Source organism: Aphidius gifuensis, linkage group LG6 (genome assembly GCF_014905175.1).
Source record: "Aphidius gifuensis isolate YNYX2018 linkage group LG6, ASM1490517v1, whole genome shotgun sequence".
NCBI lineage: Eukaryota > Metazoa > Arthropoda > Insecta > Hymenoptera > Braconidae > Aphidius > Aphidius gifuensis.
Window position 1 is genome coordinate 1905750 of NC_057793.1, and position 22650 is coordinate 1928399.

The 22650-nt window shown below is 22.8% G+C and overlaps 4 protein-coding genes across 4 annotated transcripts; 1 reads left to right on the forward strand and 3 right to left on the reverse strand.

The window, feature by feature from the left end:
* Positions 1–408: 408 nt before the first annotated feature.
* LOC122859664 lies at positions 409–1192 on the reverse strand. Its single transcript, XM_044163349.1, has 2 exons — positions 1022–1192; positions 409–906 (listed from the first exon to the last, which is right to left on the reverse strand). The coding sequence occupies exons 1-2, from the start codon at positions 1190–1192 to the stop codon at positions 409–411; spliced, it is 669 nt and encodes a 222-aa protein (XP_044019284.1).
* A 10831-nt stretch (positions 1193–12023) lies between these two features.
* On the forward strand, positions 12024–13737 carry LOC122858748 (SPRY domain-containing SOCS box protein 3-like). Its single transcript, XM_044161858.1, has 4 exons — positions 12024–12302; positions 12557–12753; positions 12850–13303; positions 13376–13737. The coding sequence occupies exons 1-4, from the start codon at positions 12200–12202 to the stop codon at positions 13510–13512; spliced, it is 891 nt and encodes a 296-aa protein (XP_044017793.1). The 5' UTR covers positions 12024–12199; the 3' UTR covers positions 13513–13737.
* A 61-nt stretch (positions 13738–13798) lies between these two features.
* LOC122858751 (N-glycosylase/DNA lyase) lies at positions 13799–14967 on the reverse strand (the record flags this gene model as incomplete). Its single annotated transcript, XM_044161860.1, has 2 exons — positions 14832–14967; positions 13799–14720 (listed from the first exon to the last, which is right to left on the reverse strand). Coding segments are annotated over exons 1-2 (1023 nt in total), but the record flags the coding sequence as incomplete, so codon positions are not given.
* An 817-nt stretch (positions 14968–15784) lies between these two features.
* On the reverse strand, positions 15785–18134 carry LOC122858750. The gene is made up of 5 exons (XM_044161859.1): positions 17901–18134; positions 17053–17313; positions 16757–16981; positions 16264–16548; positions 15785–15977 (listed from the first exon to the last, which is right to left on the reverse strand). Exons 1-5 carry the CDS (start codon positions 18101–18103, stop codon positions 15785–15787), a joined length of 1167 nt encoding a protein of 388 aa, XP_044017794.1. The 5' UTR covers positions 18104–18134.
* Positions 18135–22650: the final 4516 nt, after the last annotated feature.

A 22650-nucleotide genomic window follows, 5' to 3' on the forward strand; every position in this document is an offset into this window, starting at 1 on the left:
ATCTGTAAAATTTATAAAAAAGAAATGGTTTTATAATTAAATACATTATAAGAATGTTTATTTTTTGACAATAATCTGATTTTTAATTATTTTTTTAAGTATAAATAAAGTTTCGAAAAATTCCTTAAACTTTTTTGCATTTGATACGTACTGTATAGATTTTTTTTTTTTTTTTTGATAAGTAAAAAGTATACAAAATTATTAATTTAATGATAGTTTAATATTAAATTTTATTAATTTTATATTTTTATCTGCTAATCAAGTTTTAATTTTAAAACAAAGAAAGAAAGTTTGAAAATTAATATGAGAGTAATAAAAACAGTTGTCTTTTTTATAAAATGATTTTGAAATTCAAAAGTAGAATAATTTTTAAGATCAAAAAGATTGATTAAAAAAAAAAGATCGAAATTAAATTTCAACTGATGCTTGTTTGACAATTTTAATGTCAGCACAATTGCGGAATGTTTCTTGAGCTCCACAGCCCATGGCTTGTTTTTTTTTATCAGCACAAGTTCCCCAATTATTAGCTGATCTCCAGTGCCATCTCATTGTGCAATGATCACAAGACAAACCCTCTGGTAAAACAAGTGAAATTTCATACAAGCCTCTTTTTTTACTTGTCAATGTATATTTATCTTCGCCAGTTGATAATTTAAGTGGATATTTATCAAAACATTCTTCAGTTTCAATGGATTTTTCATCCTCCAATGGACACAATGAAAATTCAAATGTTCCCAAGTGATTTGCTGATATGACAATGGTAACATTAATTTCTTGTGATTCATTATATGTCGCAACAATAACTCCAAGTCCAAATTTTCCACCGTTTTCATTTGATCTTGGTGTTTTCATTCTGTAATCGTCACCGCATAAACCACATTTTCCTTTGTTTATTGAAAATTGTGTCTGTTAAATATATTATAAAATTTATCAGAAAAGTAATATTATTTAAATTATCATATTGTTATTTAAATAATCTAGAATTTTGCAGAGAAATTTTTTATAATTCTTGATAACTTACAGTGAGTCCTCCACAGTAGAGACCATTGTCATCCCAATTAATTGGAGTTTTAAAACCTTTTTTCCATGCACTACTTCGACTTGGTGGATTACTCATATAACCATGTCCAAATATTTCACAAATATTCAGGCACAGCAAACCAACAGTAATTATTAATTTTATCGATGTCATCGTTTAAATTTAATCGTTTGCCGATTAAAATATTTAGACTAATTTATAAACTGAAAAAGCCCTTTTTATATCCTAAAATTTTTATTAAATTTGTTTATTTTTCTACTTAATTTACTCTATTATGCTGATAATTTATTTTATTTTACATTTAAATTTATTCTTTAGAAATTTTGTTTGATTAGGTGAGGTTGTTGGAAAAAAAAATTAGACAAATTAGACAAATTTTAAGTAAACAAAGATAAACTTTATCAATTAGATAAAGAATTTATTGAAATGAAATAATTTGGTTTTAATTATAAATGACACGTGGGAAATGTTCGATATGTTTAAATTAATAAATATATTCATAAACTTTAAATAAAAAAAAAAGACAAACATGAGAAAGACAAAAAACAAAAGACAAATTAATAATAATAAAAAAAAAAAACAACTCAATATTCAAATAGATAAATTAGTTGGATAAACAAATATTTATTTAGTTATTTTTTTCTTTTTATTTCAAGTAATGACGTCAATTTTTTTATTGTAGAATTTTTGTATTTTAATTTGAAAGATTGAAAAAAGACATTATTTATTATGATAAATAAAATATGAAAATATAATCTAATTAACAACTGAAAAGACCATAAAATTTCAATAATTTTTATTAATAAAAATGTTTATTGAATACGAAGAAATTTCAAATAAATCACTTCAAGTTTCATGAGATTTTCATGTCATTTTCTTCAACGATCAAAGAAAAATAAATAAAAAATTAAATAATTTGCTTTATTTCAATTTAAATTGTACATAATTATTATTTCAATTTTCAAAGCTCATCTAGAAATAATATTTGTACGTTAAATAAATCAAAGGCTGAAAAGTTTTGATTTTGTGACAGTAATTGATACGACTCGTATAATTTTTTTTCGTTTTCAATTTAAAAAAACGTACGTGGCTTTTTTAATCTATAATTATTTCGCACGAATTCGCATACATTATTTGAATATATAAATCATACAGATAGATTTATAAGTTGGATTATTTTATATTATTTACTTGAACGAAAAAATCTTGTTGAATTTGGATTTATTTCATTTCAATTTTATCAAGATAAGATAGACTATGTTTGAATATATAGATTTATGTATTTATATGGCAATAAAATTACATTGCTGTAAGATGAGATGATTGTATAAAAGCAGAAGATATTTTCTATCCTATAGTAAAATTAAATTCAGTTTCTATTTTATACTTTATATATTATCAAACAAATAATTCGTTTATATTTTAGAATTTCAATTGAACAAGTACAACAAATTATTTTTCAAGGTAAATATATTTTATAATTTGAATAATTATTTGAGAAAAATTTAATGGTACATTAGACTTTATATAATGGACATTAGACTTTATATAATGGAGATAATTGATTTTTTCCTCAATTTTTATATTGAGCACAATGCATTGCTCAAGTATCCAATAACGAAAAAATTTATTTTTTATTTTAAATTTACTTTTTTATCGTTAGAAAAGAAAAAAATTAAATCGTTCGAATTTCATTAATATGACCGTGACCTTAAGAATATTATAAAAAGATATATATTTTTTCTAAAAAAATAACTTGATAAAAAATATATATAGAAAGAGATTTTTAATTTTATCAAAGATTATTATCATTGTGTTAAAAATATTAGACTAATAACTTTGATGTAAACTAGAATATTTTTATTCCAAGAATAAAAACAGGAAAAAAAATTATTTTGATCCCAGACAGTCGGTCACTTGGCGCGAACAATAATTTGTTATAAATTTACTTTTAGAAAATTATACTCAGGTCATGGCCACATGATAAGAACATTGTTCAGCAGCACTCTGTTAAAAAATAAAATCTTACAGTCATTTCTCACGAAACTTCTCGGAGTGAAGTCAATTTAAACGTGCCAGTATTCGATAAAAAAAAATTAAATATTTTCAACGATTTATTTAGAAAAAAGAAATAAATTTATTCATTGAAAAAAAATTACATATTTTTTTTTATTTAAAAAATGAGATTGCAATTATTTTTGTTGATGTCAATGAGCTATTGTGTTTCGATAATTCATGGAGACAAAGAATCATTTGATTTGACAATAGATAATAAATTTGCAAACATTGATTCATTATTATTAACAACTGAAAAAATATACAATTCAACAATTGCTCCAACACGTCCATCTAATTCAAAATCAGATGAAGAAATTAAAAAATACAAAAATCAATTATCAACTGCAGCTGAAGATGTTATCAATGAAATATCAATTTATGATCGTTCATTAGATTATTTCAAATTTTTAAACAACAATAATAATTCAACAAATAATCAATTGATTAAAGAAAAATATAATTTCGATTATAAGAAGATTAATGTTTTTAATAACATCAGTTTTATGAATTATATATTTTTGGATTATGAAAGAGTTAAAAATAAATCACATAAATTGAATGATTGTTATATTCAAGCATATCATTTGAGCATTGACATACGTTATACAATTCATAAGTCAGCTAAGGAAAATAAAAATGATAACATTAATGATGATTCTTCATTTTTCGATGTTATTGAAAATAGAACAAGGGTAATTTTATTTAATCCAAAAAACATACTTTATTATAATTAATTTGTATTTTAATTATCTTGTATTTTTAGTTTTTACAGTTGAATGAATGCCATGAAAATATTCCACCACCATTGCAATATACTCTTTATCAAATTTATTTAATTCTCGTTACATCTGAGATGAAGTGTTTAGCATTGGAAAGCTTATGTTCTCATTATATCCAACAAGAAAATCCTTGTAAATATACATTTTATAAATTTAATATTATTTTCTATCGTTACTATATTATTTATAAAATATTTACAGTTTTTAAAAAAGATGATGTAGAAATCAATACTTATCATGAGATGAATTCAAAAAATAACATATTAAGAGAATATCATTCAATTATGAAAAAAAAAATTGCATCAGCATCCAGGAAAATTGAAAATTGTTTAGCTGGAAAAATTGAATCAAGTATTTACTTATTTTTTTTTTTGTATATATTAAAGTTGCGAAACAGGTTTTACTAATGAAAATGTTGTAAAAATTTTTTCAGATGAAAAATTGATAGATTCAGAAGCTAGTTTAAGATCTAATCCAGTTATTGTTCATGAATATTCATTGAAGAATAGAACTAGGATAGAAACCTTGACCACGAAATCTCTCTGTCATAATAATGCTGATAGCTGTATAGAACTATCAGATTTTGAATATTGTTTAACAGTAAGTTAAATAAATATTATTGTTTCATTTGCATATTGACTTGTTTTTTTTTAATTGTCGAACAGGAGAATAAATATTTTTATGAAGCAAAATGGATGTCACTTAAGATTCTCGACTCATCCGACAGGAATAAGACAAAGCATGCTAGCATTGGTCCGTTGAATAATTGCTTAGTATCACGTTTCCATCATTCCGGATATATTTTACACCAGTAAGTTATATCTTATTATAAAATTGCATGAAAAATTATGATAAATAAATTGAATTTCATTGTTCCTAGATCCAAATCAAAAAAAGGGTTTCAACACAAAAAATTTTATCTTTGTGATTGTGTATTTAATATTTATAAATCAAAGCATCCAATATTTATTTCAACTCAAATTGTTGAAGCCAATGTGACCAACAACATGTTTGTATTTTTTTTTTTTTAAATTATTTCATCGACACTTAATTTATCAGTGTTATAATTATAAATTATAATTATAAATTCATATATTATTTTTTTTTAGGACAATAACTGGTGTAAGATTTGTTAAAAAAAGTGGAATTATTTATACACAAATACGTGAAGGTAAGATGATGCCTGGAGGTGAAATTGATAGTAAAACTGAAGAGTGGAAGAATGTTAATTATTCTCAAAATTTAAATGAGACTTTGAGTGATGAATTCATTGAGATTAATTCACACGATAAATTTATTAATTTAGATGACGTTCATTGTCCCTCGAAAAATCATGTTCTCACTGGTATGATAAATTTATTTTTGTTGAATAATAATAACACTTAATTATTTTCTTTATATTTTTAATTAATTAAAAATTATTTATTATTTAATCAAGGTGTGGGATTACGAATGGGTAAAAATCCTGAAAATAAAAATCGAATTGTTTTATATGTCGATTGTCATCTTGTTGATTTCAAGCGAGGATATTTTATGGATAACACTGGACCTTTTGAAGATTCAAAATCAAATACGTAAGCCAATAAGATAACAATAATAATTTCTTTTATTTTAATTTTAATTATTTTTGTATATTATTATTTTTGTCTTTACAGAGATCAATTGGAAATTGGCTATTTGCCTCCCAACAAAGTTGATGAAAATCACCAGCTCGATTCGACAACAAATAATTTTGTTAAAATAATATCATCAGATCATGATGACAATAAAGAAAGCACCACTTTACCATGGTTAAATTCTCTGGCAGTTAAAAGCACCACGAGTTTACCACTATCTGGCATTGGACTATATCATCGTGGTGCTAATTCATCTGCTGGCATCATTGCCTATCGATTGTATACAATTGATTATTCAATATTTATGTAATTTTTACTCTTTTTTTGTAAACAAATTTTGATGCAAATACACTTTAATTAATTACCTATTTTTTCATGCTCTTTAATTCATTCGATTGCAATGGTACAAATTAAATATATTCATCAAGAAAAAATTTATTTTTATATTTTTAATTACTTTTTTATCATCAAGATTCAAGCTCAGTTCTCAGAAAAAAGAATATCAAATCATTTATACTGAGTACGTGACCTAGAAAAATATTAAAATATATATATATATATTTTTAGGTCATTTATTTTATTTATTTTACATCTTTAAATTTATATTAATGACGTGTCGATTTCTGTTAAAACTTATACATAAAAAACTTGATGAAATTTAAAAAAAAAAAAATTTTATTTTATCGGAGATTATTTTTGTTGTGTCCAAAAATAATTACTGATAACTTTCATTTATTTTTCGTCTTGTTGATAAAATAAACTATTGTAGTTCTAAGAAAAAAAATATTTTCTGATAAACTTGTATGTCGTTAGCAGATAGTCGGCCAGGTGGTGTCAACGACTCAACTAAAGATAAGTTATACAATAACTTTTTATTAATGTATTTTTAAAATATTATATCAATATCTTGGACACGTAATAAGAACTTTGTACAACAGCATTTGGCTGAAAAAGTCATTCCTCATTAAAGTGTGAAAAATAAAAAATTTTTAAATATAAATTTGATTCTCAGAGTGAAATAAATTAAAACGTGCAAGTATTCGATAAAAAAAATATTTTCAACGACTGATTTCGAAAGAAGAAACAAATTAATTCATTAAAACAATTTAAATATATTTTTTTTTATTTAAAAAATGAAATTGCAATTATTTTTGTTGATGTCAATAAGCTATTGTGTTTCGATAATTCATGGAGACAAAGAATCATTTGATTTGACAATAGATAATAAATTTGCAAACATTGATTCATTATTATTAACAACTGAAAAAATATACAATTCAACAATTGCTCCAACACGTCCATCTAATTCACAATCAGATGAAGAAATTAAAAAATACAAAAATCAATTATCAACTGCAGCTGAAAATGTTATCAATGAAATATCAATTTATGATCGTTCATTAGATTATTTCAAATTTTTAAACAACAATAATAATTCAACAAATAATCAATTGATTAAAGAAAAATATAATTTCGATTATAAGAAGATTAATGTTTTTAATAACATCAGTTTTATGAATTATATATTTTTGGATTATGAAAGAGTTAAAAATAAATCACTCGAATTGAATAATTGTTACATAGAAGCATATCATTTGAGCATTGACATACGTTATACAATTCATAAGTCAGCTAAGGAAAATAAAAATGATAAAGTTAATGATGATTCTTCATTTTTCGATGTTATTGAAAATAGAACAAGGGTAATTTTATTTAATCCAAAAAACATACTTTATTATAATTAATTTGTATTTTAATTATCTTGTATTTTTAGTTTTTACAGTTGAATGAATGCCATGAAAATATTCCACCACCATTGCAATATACTCTTTATCAAATTTATTTAATTCTTGTTACATCTGAGATGAAGTGCTTCGCATTGGAAAACTTATGCTATCAACATCTCTACCAACTAAAATTTTGTAAATATATATACATTTTATAAATTTAATATTATTTATTATCATTATTATTTATGAAATATTCATTAAACAGTTTACAGAAAACATGATGTAGAAAAAGATGTTAAATATGAAATGAAATTGAAAAATAACGTTCTACGAGAGTATCATTCAATCATGAAAACAAAAATTTCATCAGCATCCAGAAAAATTGAAAATTGTTTAGCTGGAAAAATTACATCAAGTATTTATTTATTTTTTCTTCAGTAAATTATACATTGTATCCTTGAAATCGAATTTTTTTTTTTTATAATCTTTTTTTTTAAATTTCTTTCTAGTCGAAAAATTAGTTGATTCGGAAAATAAGCCAAGACTTCATCCTGTTATTGTTCATAAATATTTTATCAATGAGATATCTGTGTATGAAACTTTAAATACAGTTGCTTGTTATGGTAATTATGATTTTAAAAGTTGCAGAGAAATTTCATCTTTTAGTTATTGTTTAACAGTAAGTTGAGTTGGTATTTTTAAATATAATATATTGTCTTACAACAAATTGATTATTAATTTTTAATTTATTTGAGGAAAACCATAAATTTTATGAAGCCAAATCGATGTCATTTGATACCCTTGAATCATCCAATGAAAATTCAACAGTGAATGATGTAAATAGTCTGATGAGTAGTTGCCCAATGTCACGTTATGAAAATGAACAAATCATTTTAGACAAGTAATTATATAAAAATGATATGATAATAAAAATAAATTATATAAAAAATTAAATTTATTTTTTCAGGTGCAAATCAAAAAATGCATGTGAACACAAAAAATTTTATCTTTGTGATTGTGCATACAATATTTATAAATCAAAGCATCCAATATTTATTTCAACTCAAATTGTTAGAGCCAATGTAACGAACAATATGTTTGTATTTTTTTTTTATTATTTCATCGACACTTAATTTGTCTTTGAAAAATTTATATATATGATATTTTTTTTAGGACAATAACTGGTGTAAGATTTGTTAAGAAAAATGGAATTATTTATACACAAATACGCAAAGCTAAACTGATGCCTGGAGGTGAAATTGATAGTAAAACTGAAAAGTGGAAGAAAATTAATTATTCTCAAAATTTAAATAACACATTGAGTGATGAATTCATTGAGATTAATTCACACGATAAATTTATTAATTTAGATGACGTTCATTGTCCCTCGAAAAATCATGTTCTCACTGGTATGATAAATTTATTTTTGTTGAATAATAATAATACTTAATTATTTTCTTTATATTTTTAATTAATTCAAAATTATTTATTATTTAATCAAGGTGTGGATCAATGAATAAAATCCTGAAAATAAAAATCGAATTGTTTTATATGTCGATTGTCATCTTGTTGATTTCAAGCGAGGATATTTTATGGATAACACTGGACCTTTTGAAGATTCAAAATCAAATACGTAAGCCAATAAGATAACAATAATAATTTCTTTTATTTTAATTTTAATTATTGTTGTATATTATTATTTTTGTCTTTACAGAGATCAATTGGAAATTGGCTATTTGCCTCCCAACAAAGTTGATGAAAATCACCAACTCGATTCGACAACAAATAATTTTGTTAAAATAATATCATCAGATCATGATGACAATAAAGAAAGCACAACTTTACCATGGTTAAATTCTCTGGCAGTTAAAAGCACCACGAGTTTGCCACTATCTGGCATTGGACTATATCATCGTGGTGCTAATTCATCTGCTGGCATCATTGCCTATCGATTGTATACAATTGATTATTCTTTATTCCTGTAACTAAATTACTTTGGTTGATAAATTATTCTATATCAATCTCTATTTTTTTTGTTCCAATAAGTCCAATCTTCATTTATTTCAAATAAAATTAAAATTAAAGTTTTTAAAAATCACAATTATTTACCACAAAATTTTACTGATGATATAAAAAAGCTTAAAATATGCAAAAAAAAACAATTCAAACATTCTTGCATATTCACTGAAACATATTAAAATTTAATGTCGATAACATAAACATTTCAATTACCTTCCTCGTCATAATAATAAATACTGCAAAATAAAAAAAACAATATAATTTCTCAATAAGACAATAGACTTGATGTTGGTCTAGGACGACTGTACGTTTATTCATACATATTTATTACATTTATTTATATATTTGATTGTTAATTGTTATCGAGTGTTATAACCTATTAAAAGTAATAACAAAGTTCAACAGTTTTTTTTTTTCATTGACTATTCATAAAAAATTTAAAAAAATTTATTATTATTTTTTAACTGTATATCTAACCAACAATTTTGACAGTCCAATAATATGTATTGTTTATATTTACAGTATATTTACCCATGAGTCATGATGAGTGCAAGGAGGATACGTATTGAGAAAGATCAACGAGTCTCTGCAGATGATGTTGAGGAGAAAATGGATCTCATCAACTCTATTGATAATGATTCATTAGCACAAATATTTATGATGCTGCCAATTTCTGAGAGAATAACTATGGATCAAGGTATAATCATTGACATATATATGTCATTTAGTTTGTTGATATTAATGTTTTAAATATAATATTTTCTATTTTAGTTTGTTCCAAATGGAAAGAGGCCTGTCAACTAGCTTGGCATGACATTAAAAAATACGAGTGTAGGGATACAATTGTTCGTAGTTATGAAAAATGTATTTTAACACTATCACACGTAGAAAAAATATTATTCTATTGTGGTATTTATTTAAAAGAATTAATTCTTTCAAAAGTTTGTGACTCAAGTATCATGCCAATAATTGCTGAATACTGCAACAATTTAACAACACTTGAATTTGAAATTGTCGAAAGTAAAGATGATCGTTATATTGATCGCTCTGTTGAAGCATTCACACATTTGAAACAATTGAAAGTCGTTAAAATACATATACATGTATCCGGAGATAAATTTCAATTTAAAATACTCAATAGTCTTCCAAAAGATATAAATGAAATTCATTTATTTTTTAGACCTTATGAATTTTATTCATACGCAGTAGTATCATCACTTTTCGTAAGTACTTATTGTTAGTCGATAATTATTTTTATTGTCATTCATAAGAAAGAATATTAACTATGTTAAATTAATTTCATTTTAGTCTTTGAAAAAATTTACCAATCTTCGAAAGTTGACAATAAATTCTTGCATTATCACCGATATTATTCAAGATATATCAAAAAAAACAACACTTGTTTATCTCGATCTCAGTAAATGTGAGACTAAAAATGAGATTTTTACATTCAATCAACTTTTAAACTTGGAATATCTCAACATTAAGTACGCGAAATTCTTAAATAGTCAATCGAAAATTATTCCAAATCTACTCAGTGGTATTTTCAATGCATGCAAAAATCTAAAACATCTTGATGCACCAGGTTTTCACGTTGATCTAGCTGAAATTAAAATGGAAAACTGGGTAAACTTGCAAAACTTGGTATATTTAGATATTCGCTGGCAAGCTAGTGATGCCATATTAAAAAAAATCATCAAGTATTGCAATAATTTAAAATTCATAAATATCGATAGATTAAAAAGTGAATCGATTATAAAATTAACAAAATTAGAAAATCTCAATTATATAAAATTTGAATCGTATGAAGAAATCAAGGGGGAAGTAATAGTTGCAATTTCAAATAATTGTAAAAAACTTAAACATCTTAAACTTGCCGAGTATAATGAATTGCAGGCATCAATTTTTGATGATTTATCAAAATTGCAATATATTGAAAGTTTATATTTGACACATAGTTGCGAGCTAAAAGATCCTGCTTTTATTGCTATTGCTAAAAATTGTAAACTCTTAAAATGTTTGTGGATTGAAGCGTGTCGTGAGATCACTTCAACTGCTCTTATTGCTTTAACGAACTTGAAACATTTGGAAGAGCTTAATGTTGGACGGAATAGAAATGTTGAAGACAACTTTATCGTCAAATTAAGAGGAATAAAAAGTTTAAATTGCTGGAAATGCAAAAATCTTACTGATGCTGGTGTCATTCAATTTATAAAAAATAATCCAGATCTTGAATATCTTGACATCACCTTCAACAAGCAAATTACAATTGACACGATTATTGCTGCAGAAGAGGTATCTAAAAATCGTACAAATGATACTTTTCTAGAAATATCGTGTGATCTAGATCTTGAAAAAGCTTGCATTCAATCTCAATGGTTAACTTTTGATTAGAATGGAATTGGAGTATTTTTTTTTCTTAGCAGGTACATCTTGTATTTTTTCAATATTTCTACAAAAAAATCATATGTAAAATAATAAAAATTGAAAAAAAAATCATTACAAATTGAATTCCAAACCATGCACTAAATTAACAACAATAATAAATATTAAAATATTTATTTTCAATTTATTTATTTATTAATAGTAAATGTGAATTATATTAATTTGTTTTTTTCAAGTTAATTATTTAGATTTAATTTTTTTTCGTCAAATAAAATTCAAATTGCCGGATGTACTAGCGACTTGTTGCGGAAAAAATATTAACTACTTTTTAAGGTCACGTGATCAAATTAAATGGCTGAGAAAAAAAATGCATATGTGTAAATATATGTAATACAATTGGTGTTTGTGTTGTTGATGTTGTTGTTACAATTCTACAATGTTCAAGAACATTCCCGAGTATTTACATAAAAATAACAACAGTAAATAATTACACATAAGAAACAAACATAAACAAATTAAAAAACAGAGTGATTTATATTAAATAAAAATTAATAATAATTAAAATTCATAACAATGAGTGGATTATACTCTCATGACAATACAAATGCGCCATTAATTGTCAAAAAATATTGTGATTGTCCTGGTAAAACTAAATGTCAATGTGGTGAAGCTACAAGTAAGTTGATTATTTATCAATATAATAACAAAACAACAAATGACATTTATCAATTAAACAATAATTCAATTCTAATCATTAGTGGACATTGATCTATAATTAAACAATGAATATTTTACAATTATCATTATTATTATTTATTTATTTATAAATACTATTGATTAATATTAAAATCAATACTTGAATATATTTTTTTTTGATTAAAACTATTTATAGATTAATTAATTGATGTTATTTGTTTTAAAAAAATTAAGGATTTGAATGGACATGGGATGAAAAAGTTATATCACCAACAAATTCATTATCAATATCAAAAGAAAATCGTGAAGTTGAATTTCATCCAGGATACTCAAGTGGTACTGCTGCAGTACGTGCTAATAAATTTATGGAAAAAAATAGACATCATTATTGGGAAGTTAAAATGATAACACCAATTTATGGTACAGATGTTGTAAGTATTATTTAAAATCTATCTTGTATTTTTGTGATGATGATGATTGATCAACTAGTAATTGCTGAAATGTTTTTTTTTTCTTTGTATAATTAGATGATTGGTGTTGGCACTGAACAAGCTGAGCTATCAGCAAATAATAAATTTTGTTCATTACTTGGATTAAATAAAGAATCATGGGGTTTTTCTTATAAAGGAAAAATTCAACATAATGGTGAACGACGTGATTATTCAGAACAATTTTATCAAGGTTCATTGGTTGGTGTTTATTATGATTCATGGAAAGGAACAATTGAATTTTTTGTTAATCGTAAATCACTTGGTATTGCATTTACTGGTTTATATAACTTAACACTTTATCCAATGGTGTGTTCAACAGCTGCTAAAAGTATCATTAGATTATCACAATGTTTATCAACACAATCATCATTACAAATGGAATGTCTAATGATGCTTAGACCAACTGATTTTACATATTTAAAAACTACATTTCCTGGTCTTCGTTATTTAACTAAAAGTCTTTTAACTGATATTTTACGAAATCGACAAGGTAAATTATCAAATTTTAAATGTTTTTTAAACAACATTATTCATTTTAATAATTTTTATCATTATTTTACAGGTGCAAATCAAAATGATGATGATGATAATGATGACTATGAATTTCCAGCAAAATACATGATTCTTGATGATTTTGATTTTGCTCTTGTTGGTTTTGGTAGACGAAAAAAAAAACCAAAATTATGTTCATCACCTTAAAAAGTAGATATATAAAAATTTTATTATTTTTTATTTATAAATTAATAATATCAAATTTATCATGTAAAATTTAACATTTTTATTTTTTTGTTTTAATTAAAATTATTTTGTTTATATTTTATTTTTCAGTTAATTGTGATTAATTAAATGTCGATTTTTTTTTAAATTAATAATAAATATATAAAAAAATGAATAAATATATATAGACAATTTAAAAAAGAAAATTATTTAATTTATTTATTATTTTACAATATTTTAAAATTAATTTTATTTACATTTTTTTGGCTCTTTTCTTTTGAATTGATTTTTCTTCGTTAATATTGTTGTTGTTGTCATTTAATTTTTTATTTTTATCAATTTTTTGTGTATCATCTTTTGTTATTCTTGAACAAAATACAACAGTTTGTGCCCAGCCAGCATAATCACCCCAAAGATCACGAAAATATTGATTAATTTCTTGTGATACTGTTAAGCTTGGTGTTTTTGTTTTACATTTTTGATTTAATTCAGTTAAATAATATTGTTTGGCAACTTGAAATACATGTGTATCAACTGGTATTGATTCAAGATGACCAAGTGACATTAAACAAATACAATCAGCAACTTTATGTCCAACACCAGATAGTACACGTAATTTTAATCTAGCATCATCATATTTTTCACCATTTGATTTTTTTAATTTATCAAGCCAATCAATGCCACCAAGTTCAACAAGTTTAACAGCTGTTTTATGAATGTATTTAGCACGATAGCCAAAATTTTCTTTTGTCAATATGTCAGGGACACTGTCATCAGCTAGTCTTTCAATTTTTGGAAAATCATAATATTCTACATCATCAATTACATCAATTTTATCACCAAAATTAAAACATAATCTATCAATCATTTTTGTTATTCTTATTATGTTATTATTTGCACTACAAATAAATGAAAATACATTTTCAATTGGATCTTGATTTAGTATTCTAACACCAGCAACTTTATCAGTAAAATTTGAAAATTTATCATCACGTTTTGACCAATCTTTTAAATTATCTTCTAGACATAAATGAAGATTAAAATATTTTTCAAGCTTTTTTTTAGCTTCAAGAGGAGTTTTTATTGTTGTATTGTGAACAATAAAATTAATTGTTTTTTCATCTTGATAAAGAGTCCAAATGTTACTGTCAAATACTCCAATGTATTTTTTATCTGAAATTTCTTTCCATCTAAAAATAAATATTACAGTTTTGAGAATTTTTAAAACAATCATTTGTCAATATATAAATATTTTTTTTTTATTTATAAATTGTAAATTAATTATTGAATGATTATTTTACCTAAAACTTTGACCTCCTTTTAATGTGATACCAAGATCAAGTTCAATTTTTTTACATGGTAATTTTCCAGTTATTGTTTTTTTTTTTATCATCGACGACATTATCTTTTTTGAGGTTATAAATTTTTGTATTGGTTTTACTTTGTTCATAAAAAATTAATTACCTATTTGATTTTTATTTTTTTTAACATTTGTAAGTTTATTGATATTTTATTTAGCTAATTTATATATTAATAAACAATTATTTATTCACAATAAAGAAAAATAAATAATGATCAAAACAACAATGAAATTTGAGTACAGGATTCCATGGATGCTGCCATTTTGAATTTTTTTTTTCGCGGGAAATAACCGGTTATTTTTGGAAAAATTTGAAAAGAAAAAACAAGAAATTATCGATTAGTTGATTAGTAACTTAATTATTATAATATTATCTGAAATTTAAAAATATTTATTAATTATTTATATTGTTTAGGAATGTTTTTTTTTTTTATTTAGTTTTTAATAAATAAATTATGTTACAGAATAATTTGCAATTATTATATTTTAATTTTCATATATTCTAACAAATTACAAATGAAATTAATTACATAATATATTAATTCATCATAGTAATTAATAAATTACAAAAAAAAAATTGGAATTATTAAAGTTTTAATTAGATTTTATCGGAATTTTTATTTACAATTATTATTATAAAATATATTTTGTTTATTTAAGGTAATAATTTATTATGCGTAATTATTAATTTTAAATACTTTTTTATTATTTATATTTAAGACTGAATAAAAATTTAAATTGAGTATTTTATTTTTTTATTAATTTTTCATATAAACTATTTGGAAAAATTTATTCATTTATTTAGTCTTGTTTATTTTATATTATTTTCAAAATAAATTAGCAATATTTCTTTGGTAATTAAAATTATTAAAAATTATAAAATATATATTTTAATTAATATAAAACATTGTCACGTAAATGTGCTTGTTTTTTGTATTTATATTTTTCACATTTACCCCACCAGCTTTGTTTTACACAATGTTTTTGTGGTTTTAATACAAAACACTTTGTTTGTACAATATTAAAAAAAATACGTCCAATAAAATTTGCTGATGATGTACCAGCCATTTTTAAACACGTTCTAAAACTGCAACAAATAAAAAAAAATAAAAATAAATAGAAGAAAACAATCATCAATTAAAAAGCCAAAAAAAATTAATTGTTAAAAATTTAAAAATTCAAATTTAATAACAATAAATACTCAATAAATTCTAATAAATTTAAATTATCTCTAATATCTTTTACTATCAAAAAAATTCTTCTAAATTAAAAATCAATCCAAAAATTTATTTAAAAAAAAAAAAATAAAATAAAAAATATCCAAAAAGACGTGCAAAAATAAATATAAAAAATAATTTCAATTAATTTATTACCGCTCGTCACAAGTACAATGCATAACTGTTGATAATCCCCAATTAAATAATCCATAACGTGTTTCAAATGATGGAATATAAAATGGACAAGCTTTATCATGACGTCGACAACAAGTATCAGCTTTACTAAAACCTCCTAAATTTGTATATTTTGTTGCACGATTACCTTTACCACACCATTGTGTACCAGGTATCATAAATATATCACGTCTTTTTCTTCTTATTTTATGTACTTTTATTTTTTTTTTATTAACAATATTATTATTGTCCATATTTTTATCATTCCTGTTTTTTTTTTTTTTTTCATATACATTAAATTAATCGTCAATTATTAATTGTTAATTCACAGTTTAAAATAATAAAATATAAATATTAAATTTAATTAGCTAATTAAAAATAGATAAATATAGAAAATATAAATTCTCAAATATTTTATTATTTTTAAACTGTGTATTATCAATTAAAATTATTATTTTCAACTATTAATAATTACCTTTGATCACAGCCACAATGACTCAATGTAAATGGCATGTAATTCCAAAAATTATAACGTTGTGAAAATGGTGGTATTGAACGACAACAATGATCATGACGTCTACAACATCTGTCAACATTATATAGTCCACCTAAATCTTTATATGATGATGCTGTTCTATGTGGACCACACCATTTAGTACCAGGTGCAATAACCATTTGTTGTAAACTTCTTTCACTTCGTCTATAATAATTTAATAAAATTCATTAATTTCATTTACCAATAATTATATTTAGAATAATTTTTTTTATTACCTGTGTTTTATTTCATTTTTAATCATAATATTTGATTCAAGCTTTTTACATTTTGCTATTATTGATGGTATTGATGTAATCCAATTTGCTATTTTATTTATTTTATTATTTGTAATGCTGCTATTACTATTTAATTCTTCACAAATATTATTTCCATTTGAATTTGATTTTAGGCATTCTGTTAGATTGTTATTTTCATAAATTAATTGTAAATTTTCACCACTTTTTATAGACACTTCTCTCAGTGCTATACTTGTGTTTCTGTAAGAAATAAATTCATTAATAATTTAAATAGCTGTAGGAAAGTATTGGGAGTTGTAAACTATCGAAATATTTCGATTGTCAAAAACAGTAAGAAGAACATTATCAACAGATGACTATTAATTTTACGAGCTTTTTTTTTTCGTTTTATTTTCTCAACTATTATCTTCTTTTGATGATTAAGTTACGGTAGATTAAATACTACTCTTCACTAATTCTGTGATTGATCATTTTTATCTATACAACAATGGATTGTTTTTGAAAAATAAAAAAACAAATTATTTGTTTTATAAATGAAGCTCTTTTTCTGCTTTTGATTTCGATATTTTTTTTTTTTTCCTGCGCTTTTTGAATTGGGAAAAAAAAAAAGCTTTTTGAGGTATTTGAATTTTTCAAGTTTGGTGAAAGCTTGTGGTGAGGATTTACTTGTAAAATCTCCGTGAGAAATAAAACAGATGATAAAGAAACTACCTTAATGTTAAAAAAAAAATCACAAATGAATGAAAAATAGACAAAATGAATTTTTAAACTTTTTAGAAAAATATTTTAATTAAATTTTAAGAGATTTATGTATTGTTTTTTTTTACCCCATATTTATGATTGTTTCACGTGCACATATTCCCTGCCATTTAATTGTTCTTTCAATTTCATCATTGTTTATTTTAGTTATCACAAAATTATGATAATTATTTGTTAAATTTAAAAATTGACAATTAATTTTATTTGTCAGTAATATAAACAATACAATCACCACACTTTTATTCACAATAATCAAATTATTATAAAACATTTTACAAAAAAATAAAAATATTATTTTAATTATAAATAAAACTCACTTATTTTCATTAAAATAAATAAATAAAATAACCAATTAATTTACTGTAATAATTTAAATAAATACATAAACCTAATTATTTATTTTTTTTTCATTTATAAATTGTTTAAATAAATTTATAATAATAAAAATATAAAAAATTTAAAAAAATAGAATTTATTGTAAATTTCAAATTCAAATAATTGATATTGTTGGTAAAAATTTTTTAAATTCACAATGAGGTAACTTTTACAACCCCCTTTAAAAAGTAAAAGAAAAAAAAAAATTTTAAAACTGAGTAAGTTAAGCTCACTGGTTATCCAGTCAAAAAGCATTCAGTGAATAAGTGAGAAAAATACGAGAACGAGTCGTTCAATTCGAATCCCAGAACATTTTAGCCCCACTACATTTATTTCTCCTTCTTTCCTTTTTATTATTATTTAGTTTTTTATTTTTTAATTCATTTTTTACAACCCCCCCTTTGGTCCCTCTTTGAATATATCTCGAATCGTGGTGTCTGCTTTGGCAAATCCAATCCCCCCTCTCTATATATTTCTCATTTACGTTTTCATCATTTTCCTTCCTGATACAAGGTACAAATTTTTTTTATTTTTTTTTTTTTTTACCTCAATTTTTATGACACATAGATTTGATGAAATTTTTTTTTTATTATCTCATAAATTTATATTTTTATTGTTAATTTAAAAAAAGAAATAAATTTTTTTTTTTTCAAATATTTTTTAAATTAAAATTAAATTTATCAATTTTTTTTTTTTTTTATTTTTGTAATTACGATATTTTTTAATGATTAATTTTTTTTTTTATTAATAAAAATTTTCATTTATTGTTTAATTTTGCAGATAAATTTTTCTTTTGATTAAAAATCATATGAAATTTTTTTTGTGATTGATTAATTCTCATGAAAAAAAAATAAATAAAAATAATTTTTTAACATATGCAAGAATATTTATATTTTATTATTATTGAGATAGTAGTTATTTTGATACGTGTCCCCAGTGTCTCTTGAGAATACAACAAATAAATTTATGTCTATGAAAGACATGGTACATCAAGTCGTAACATTTAGCCCTTTTAGTCATTTACCTTCTCCCTTTTGTCACTTAATGTCCTGTATTCCCTCACATGATACACCCGATATTACACATATAGATCAAAGATAAAATTATTTAATGTAAATACATTTATTTTACACGTCAAACTGTATAAAAATTTTTTTTTTTAAATTCATTTTTTGATTATGAAAAATCATAAAAACTTTAATTATTATTTTTCCTTGTTATTCTTCTTTTTTGATATGATTTTTTTCTTTCATTTTTTTATCATTCAGTCAACTTGGGAAGATCATCCCGGTCAAATGATTATAATGATTAAAAATTTACTCAAAAATATTCACGTCAATGAATTATTTTTAAATTAACACATTAATCATCAACATTAATTATAAAAATTTAATTTTTTCAATTATTTTTTCTTCCTTCTTTTTTATATTTAAGACTTTTTATTTTTGATGAACTTGTAACGTCAATTGGCAAACTTCCAAGATCCGATATGGTCGGTTTTTTTTTTTTAATTTAATTTTTTTTTTTTTTTAAACGCGTTCAAGAGGAACCACAGAGATAAACTTTTGTTTGTCTGGAACTCGGATTCGCTGGGTTGCAGCAAACATACGGGTAATTGATTACTTTGCATTTTAAAAAAAATAAATTTAATTATTATAATTATTTTGTTGATATAATATTTTAATTAATTATTAGCTTTTTACTCATGTGAGTATTTTTTTTTATTCGTCATCAATTCATTATAAATATCGAAATAAATTTTTTAATTGTCAATTAATTATTTTACAAGTTAATTAGGTTTTTAAATATTTTAAAATTTAATTTTTGTCATGATTAGATTTATCAAGTGTCAAATGATAATTGGGTATCTTTATTTTCTCACCTGTTAAGGTATATATAGATAGAAAAAATTTCTAAGGGACAAAAATAAAATCAAGATTTCGATTTTTTTTTTCTTTTACCTCCTGGGTTTATTTCGATGACTCAAAGGTAAAAATTTATATGTTTTTTTATATTTTTATGGGGGAGGTGACTGAGATATCTCAAGGAATTTCTTGAGGGTTTCTCATCCCATTCAAATATTTATAAAAAAAACCGTTAAAATTAATTAGCCAGTCCAAATAAAATCCCATAAATATATTTATTATTTTTTTTTATTTCTGTAAATGATTAAAAGTAAAATAAAAATAAAAACAGTTACATATTATTTGTCGGTATTGATAACTCAATATTATTTTATCTTAATTTACCAAAAATCTATGAATAATAATTTTAAATATTAATAAAAAAAAATAATAATTCAATTTCGAAAATATTAAGTTTTCTATAGAAAATATATTTTTTCGAATTTTAAAACAAGTAAATATGTGATTTCTATATTTATTTTTTTTATTTCTTTTCAATTGAAAGGTAAATAATTTTATTGTAATAAGTAAATTATTGAAAAAAAATATTAAATACTTGGTTTTATATATTTTTTTGTTGAGTGAGTGTCGTTTATAACAGTACATGACTTGAAGAACCCTCAAGTTTTAGAACCCCAAATACAATTGAGTGCCCCTTGAATATAATTTAGCATTTATATACCTATATATATTTTTTTTTTTCATTCTATTTTTCTACTATTATCATTATTATTATGATTATTCTTTTTATCCTGAAAACCTGTCGTAACTTTGTGTTGAATGGGGAGTACAATAGAAAATGCCATTTTCACAATTCAGCTATTCTCACCTTGTTAGTTTCCACTCGACACGATATTTCTTTTCTTGAAAAAAAAAAAGAAAATAAATTATAAGAGAGAACCGTTGACTTTTCTTATTCATTTTCTTTTGTAAGTTTAATTCTTGATAAAATTTTATGGACATTGAAAAGGCGGTCAATGAAAAAAGACCATTGACAATTAAAATTTCGACAGATGTTTATTCAATCATCGTTGAAATTTTTATTTTATTATTTTTTTTTTACATCGATTAATTGTTGCAATTGTTTATGCTTTTTCTTGGTCTAATGATGTAATAAAAGATCATCAGTTGATGCCCAAAATAATATCGTTTGTCTAGAAAAAAAAAAATGTTAAAAAAAAAAAAAGTTTTAGATATTTGACATCGTAAAAATTCTAAACTCTCTGCCAACACATAAATTGGCACAATTCCTAGAAAAAAAAAACGAAATGAATAAAAGAAAATTAAATAAATGAAAAATAAAAAAAAAAAATTAAACAATCTGCCTGAAATTCATGGCATTATTAATAGGACTAATAGAAATCACCAGCTGTTGACCTAAATAAAATTTTTTTTTTCATCAATTTTTTTCAAATTAAATATTGTATAGAAAAAAAAAATTATAATCGGCAAAATAGCTTTATTGTTTAAGCAATAATAATAAATAAAAAATTATTTTTTTTCATCATTAATTTTTTTCAAAATTACAATTTTTAAGCTGTACTTCAGACATTGCTATTTTTTTTTTTTTTTATAATTGTTGTACTAAGTGCAAAATTACATAATTTTATAAAGGGGTTGAAAATAATTTATATTTTTTCATCCCTTATATGACCTAGCCACTTTGTAAAATTCAAATTGACAAGAAAAAAATTTTACAAGTATAAAATGGAGTAAAAATTGTGATGGGGCATTTAAAGAAAAAAAAAAAAAAATGAGCTTAATGGTGAAGATTATTTGACGATAAGTAGATACTCATCTTAATGGATTTTTTTTCTTTTTTAAAGGGGATGATGTTTATTTATGTGCAAATGATCAAAGTAAATTTCCCAGTGAATTTCCCAAGTGAATATTACAAAAAGCATTATTAATATTTGGTGTCGAATCAAATACATGCAAATAATTTTTTTTTTTATTTACAATAATTTTTTAATGCACTGATAAATATTTATAATGAAAATAAAAAATATTATTATTTAAATTATTTATTTGACAAAGAGTTGTAGTCAAAAAAAAAATATGGAAATTTATTGTTTTATTTGTATTTTTATCAAGAATATATTCATTGTTTTTATTTGATTTATTTTGAATAAATTAATGTTATTTATTACGATAGAAAAATCAACGGGTGGTTATTAAAATATAAACCTATAATTTTATATACTTTTTTTTAATATCAAAAATGATATTTTTAAAATTTAATTTATCTCTTTTTTGACAAGATATATTGTGTATTTTTATTATTATTTTTTTAAAAAAAAGAGATGTGTCAAAATGAATTGATTTTATTGGTGAAAGTTAAGAGAAACAGTCTAAAAATAAAAAAAAGGAAAAAAAAATATACATTCATTGTCAATGAAGAATAATGGAATACAAAAAAATAAAAAAATTTTTAAAAAAGTAAAAATAAAGTGATGATATGTCTGAAGGACAAAAAAAACCACCTGTTATCTTGAAAAAAAAAAAAGCTCCTTTTTGTAATACTATCATGTATTTATTA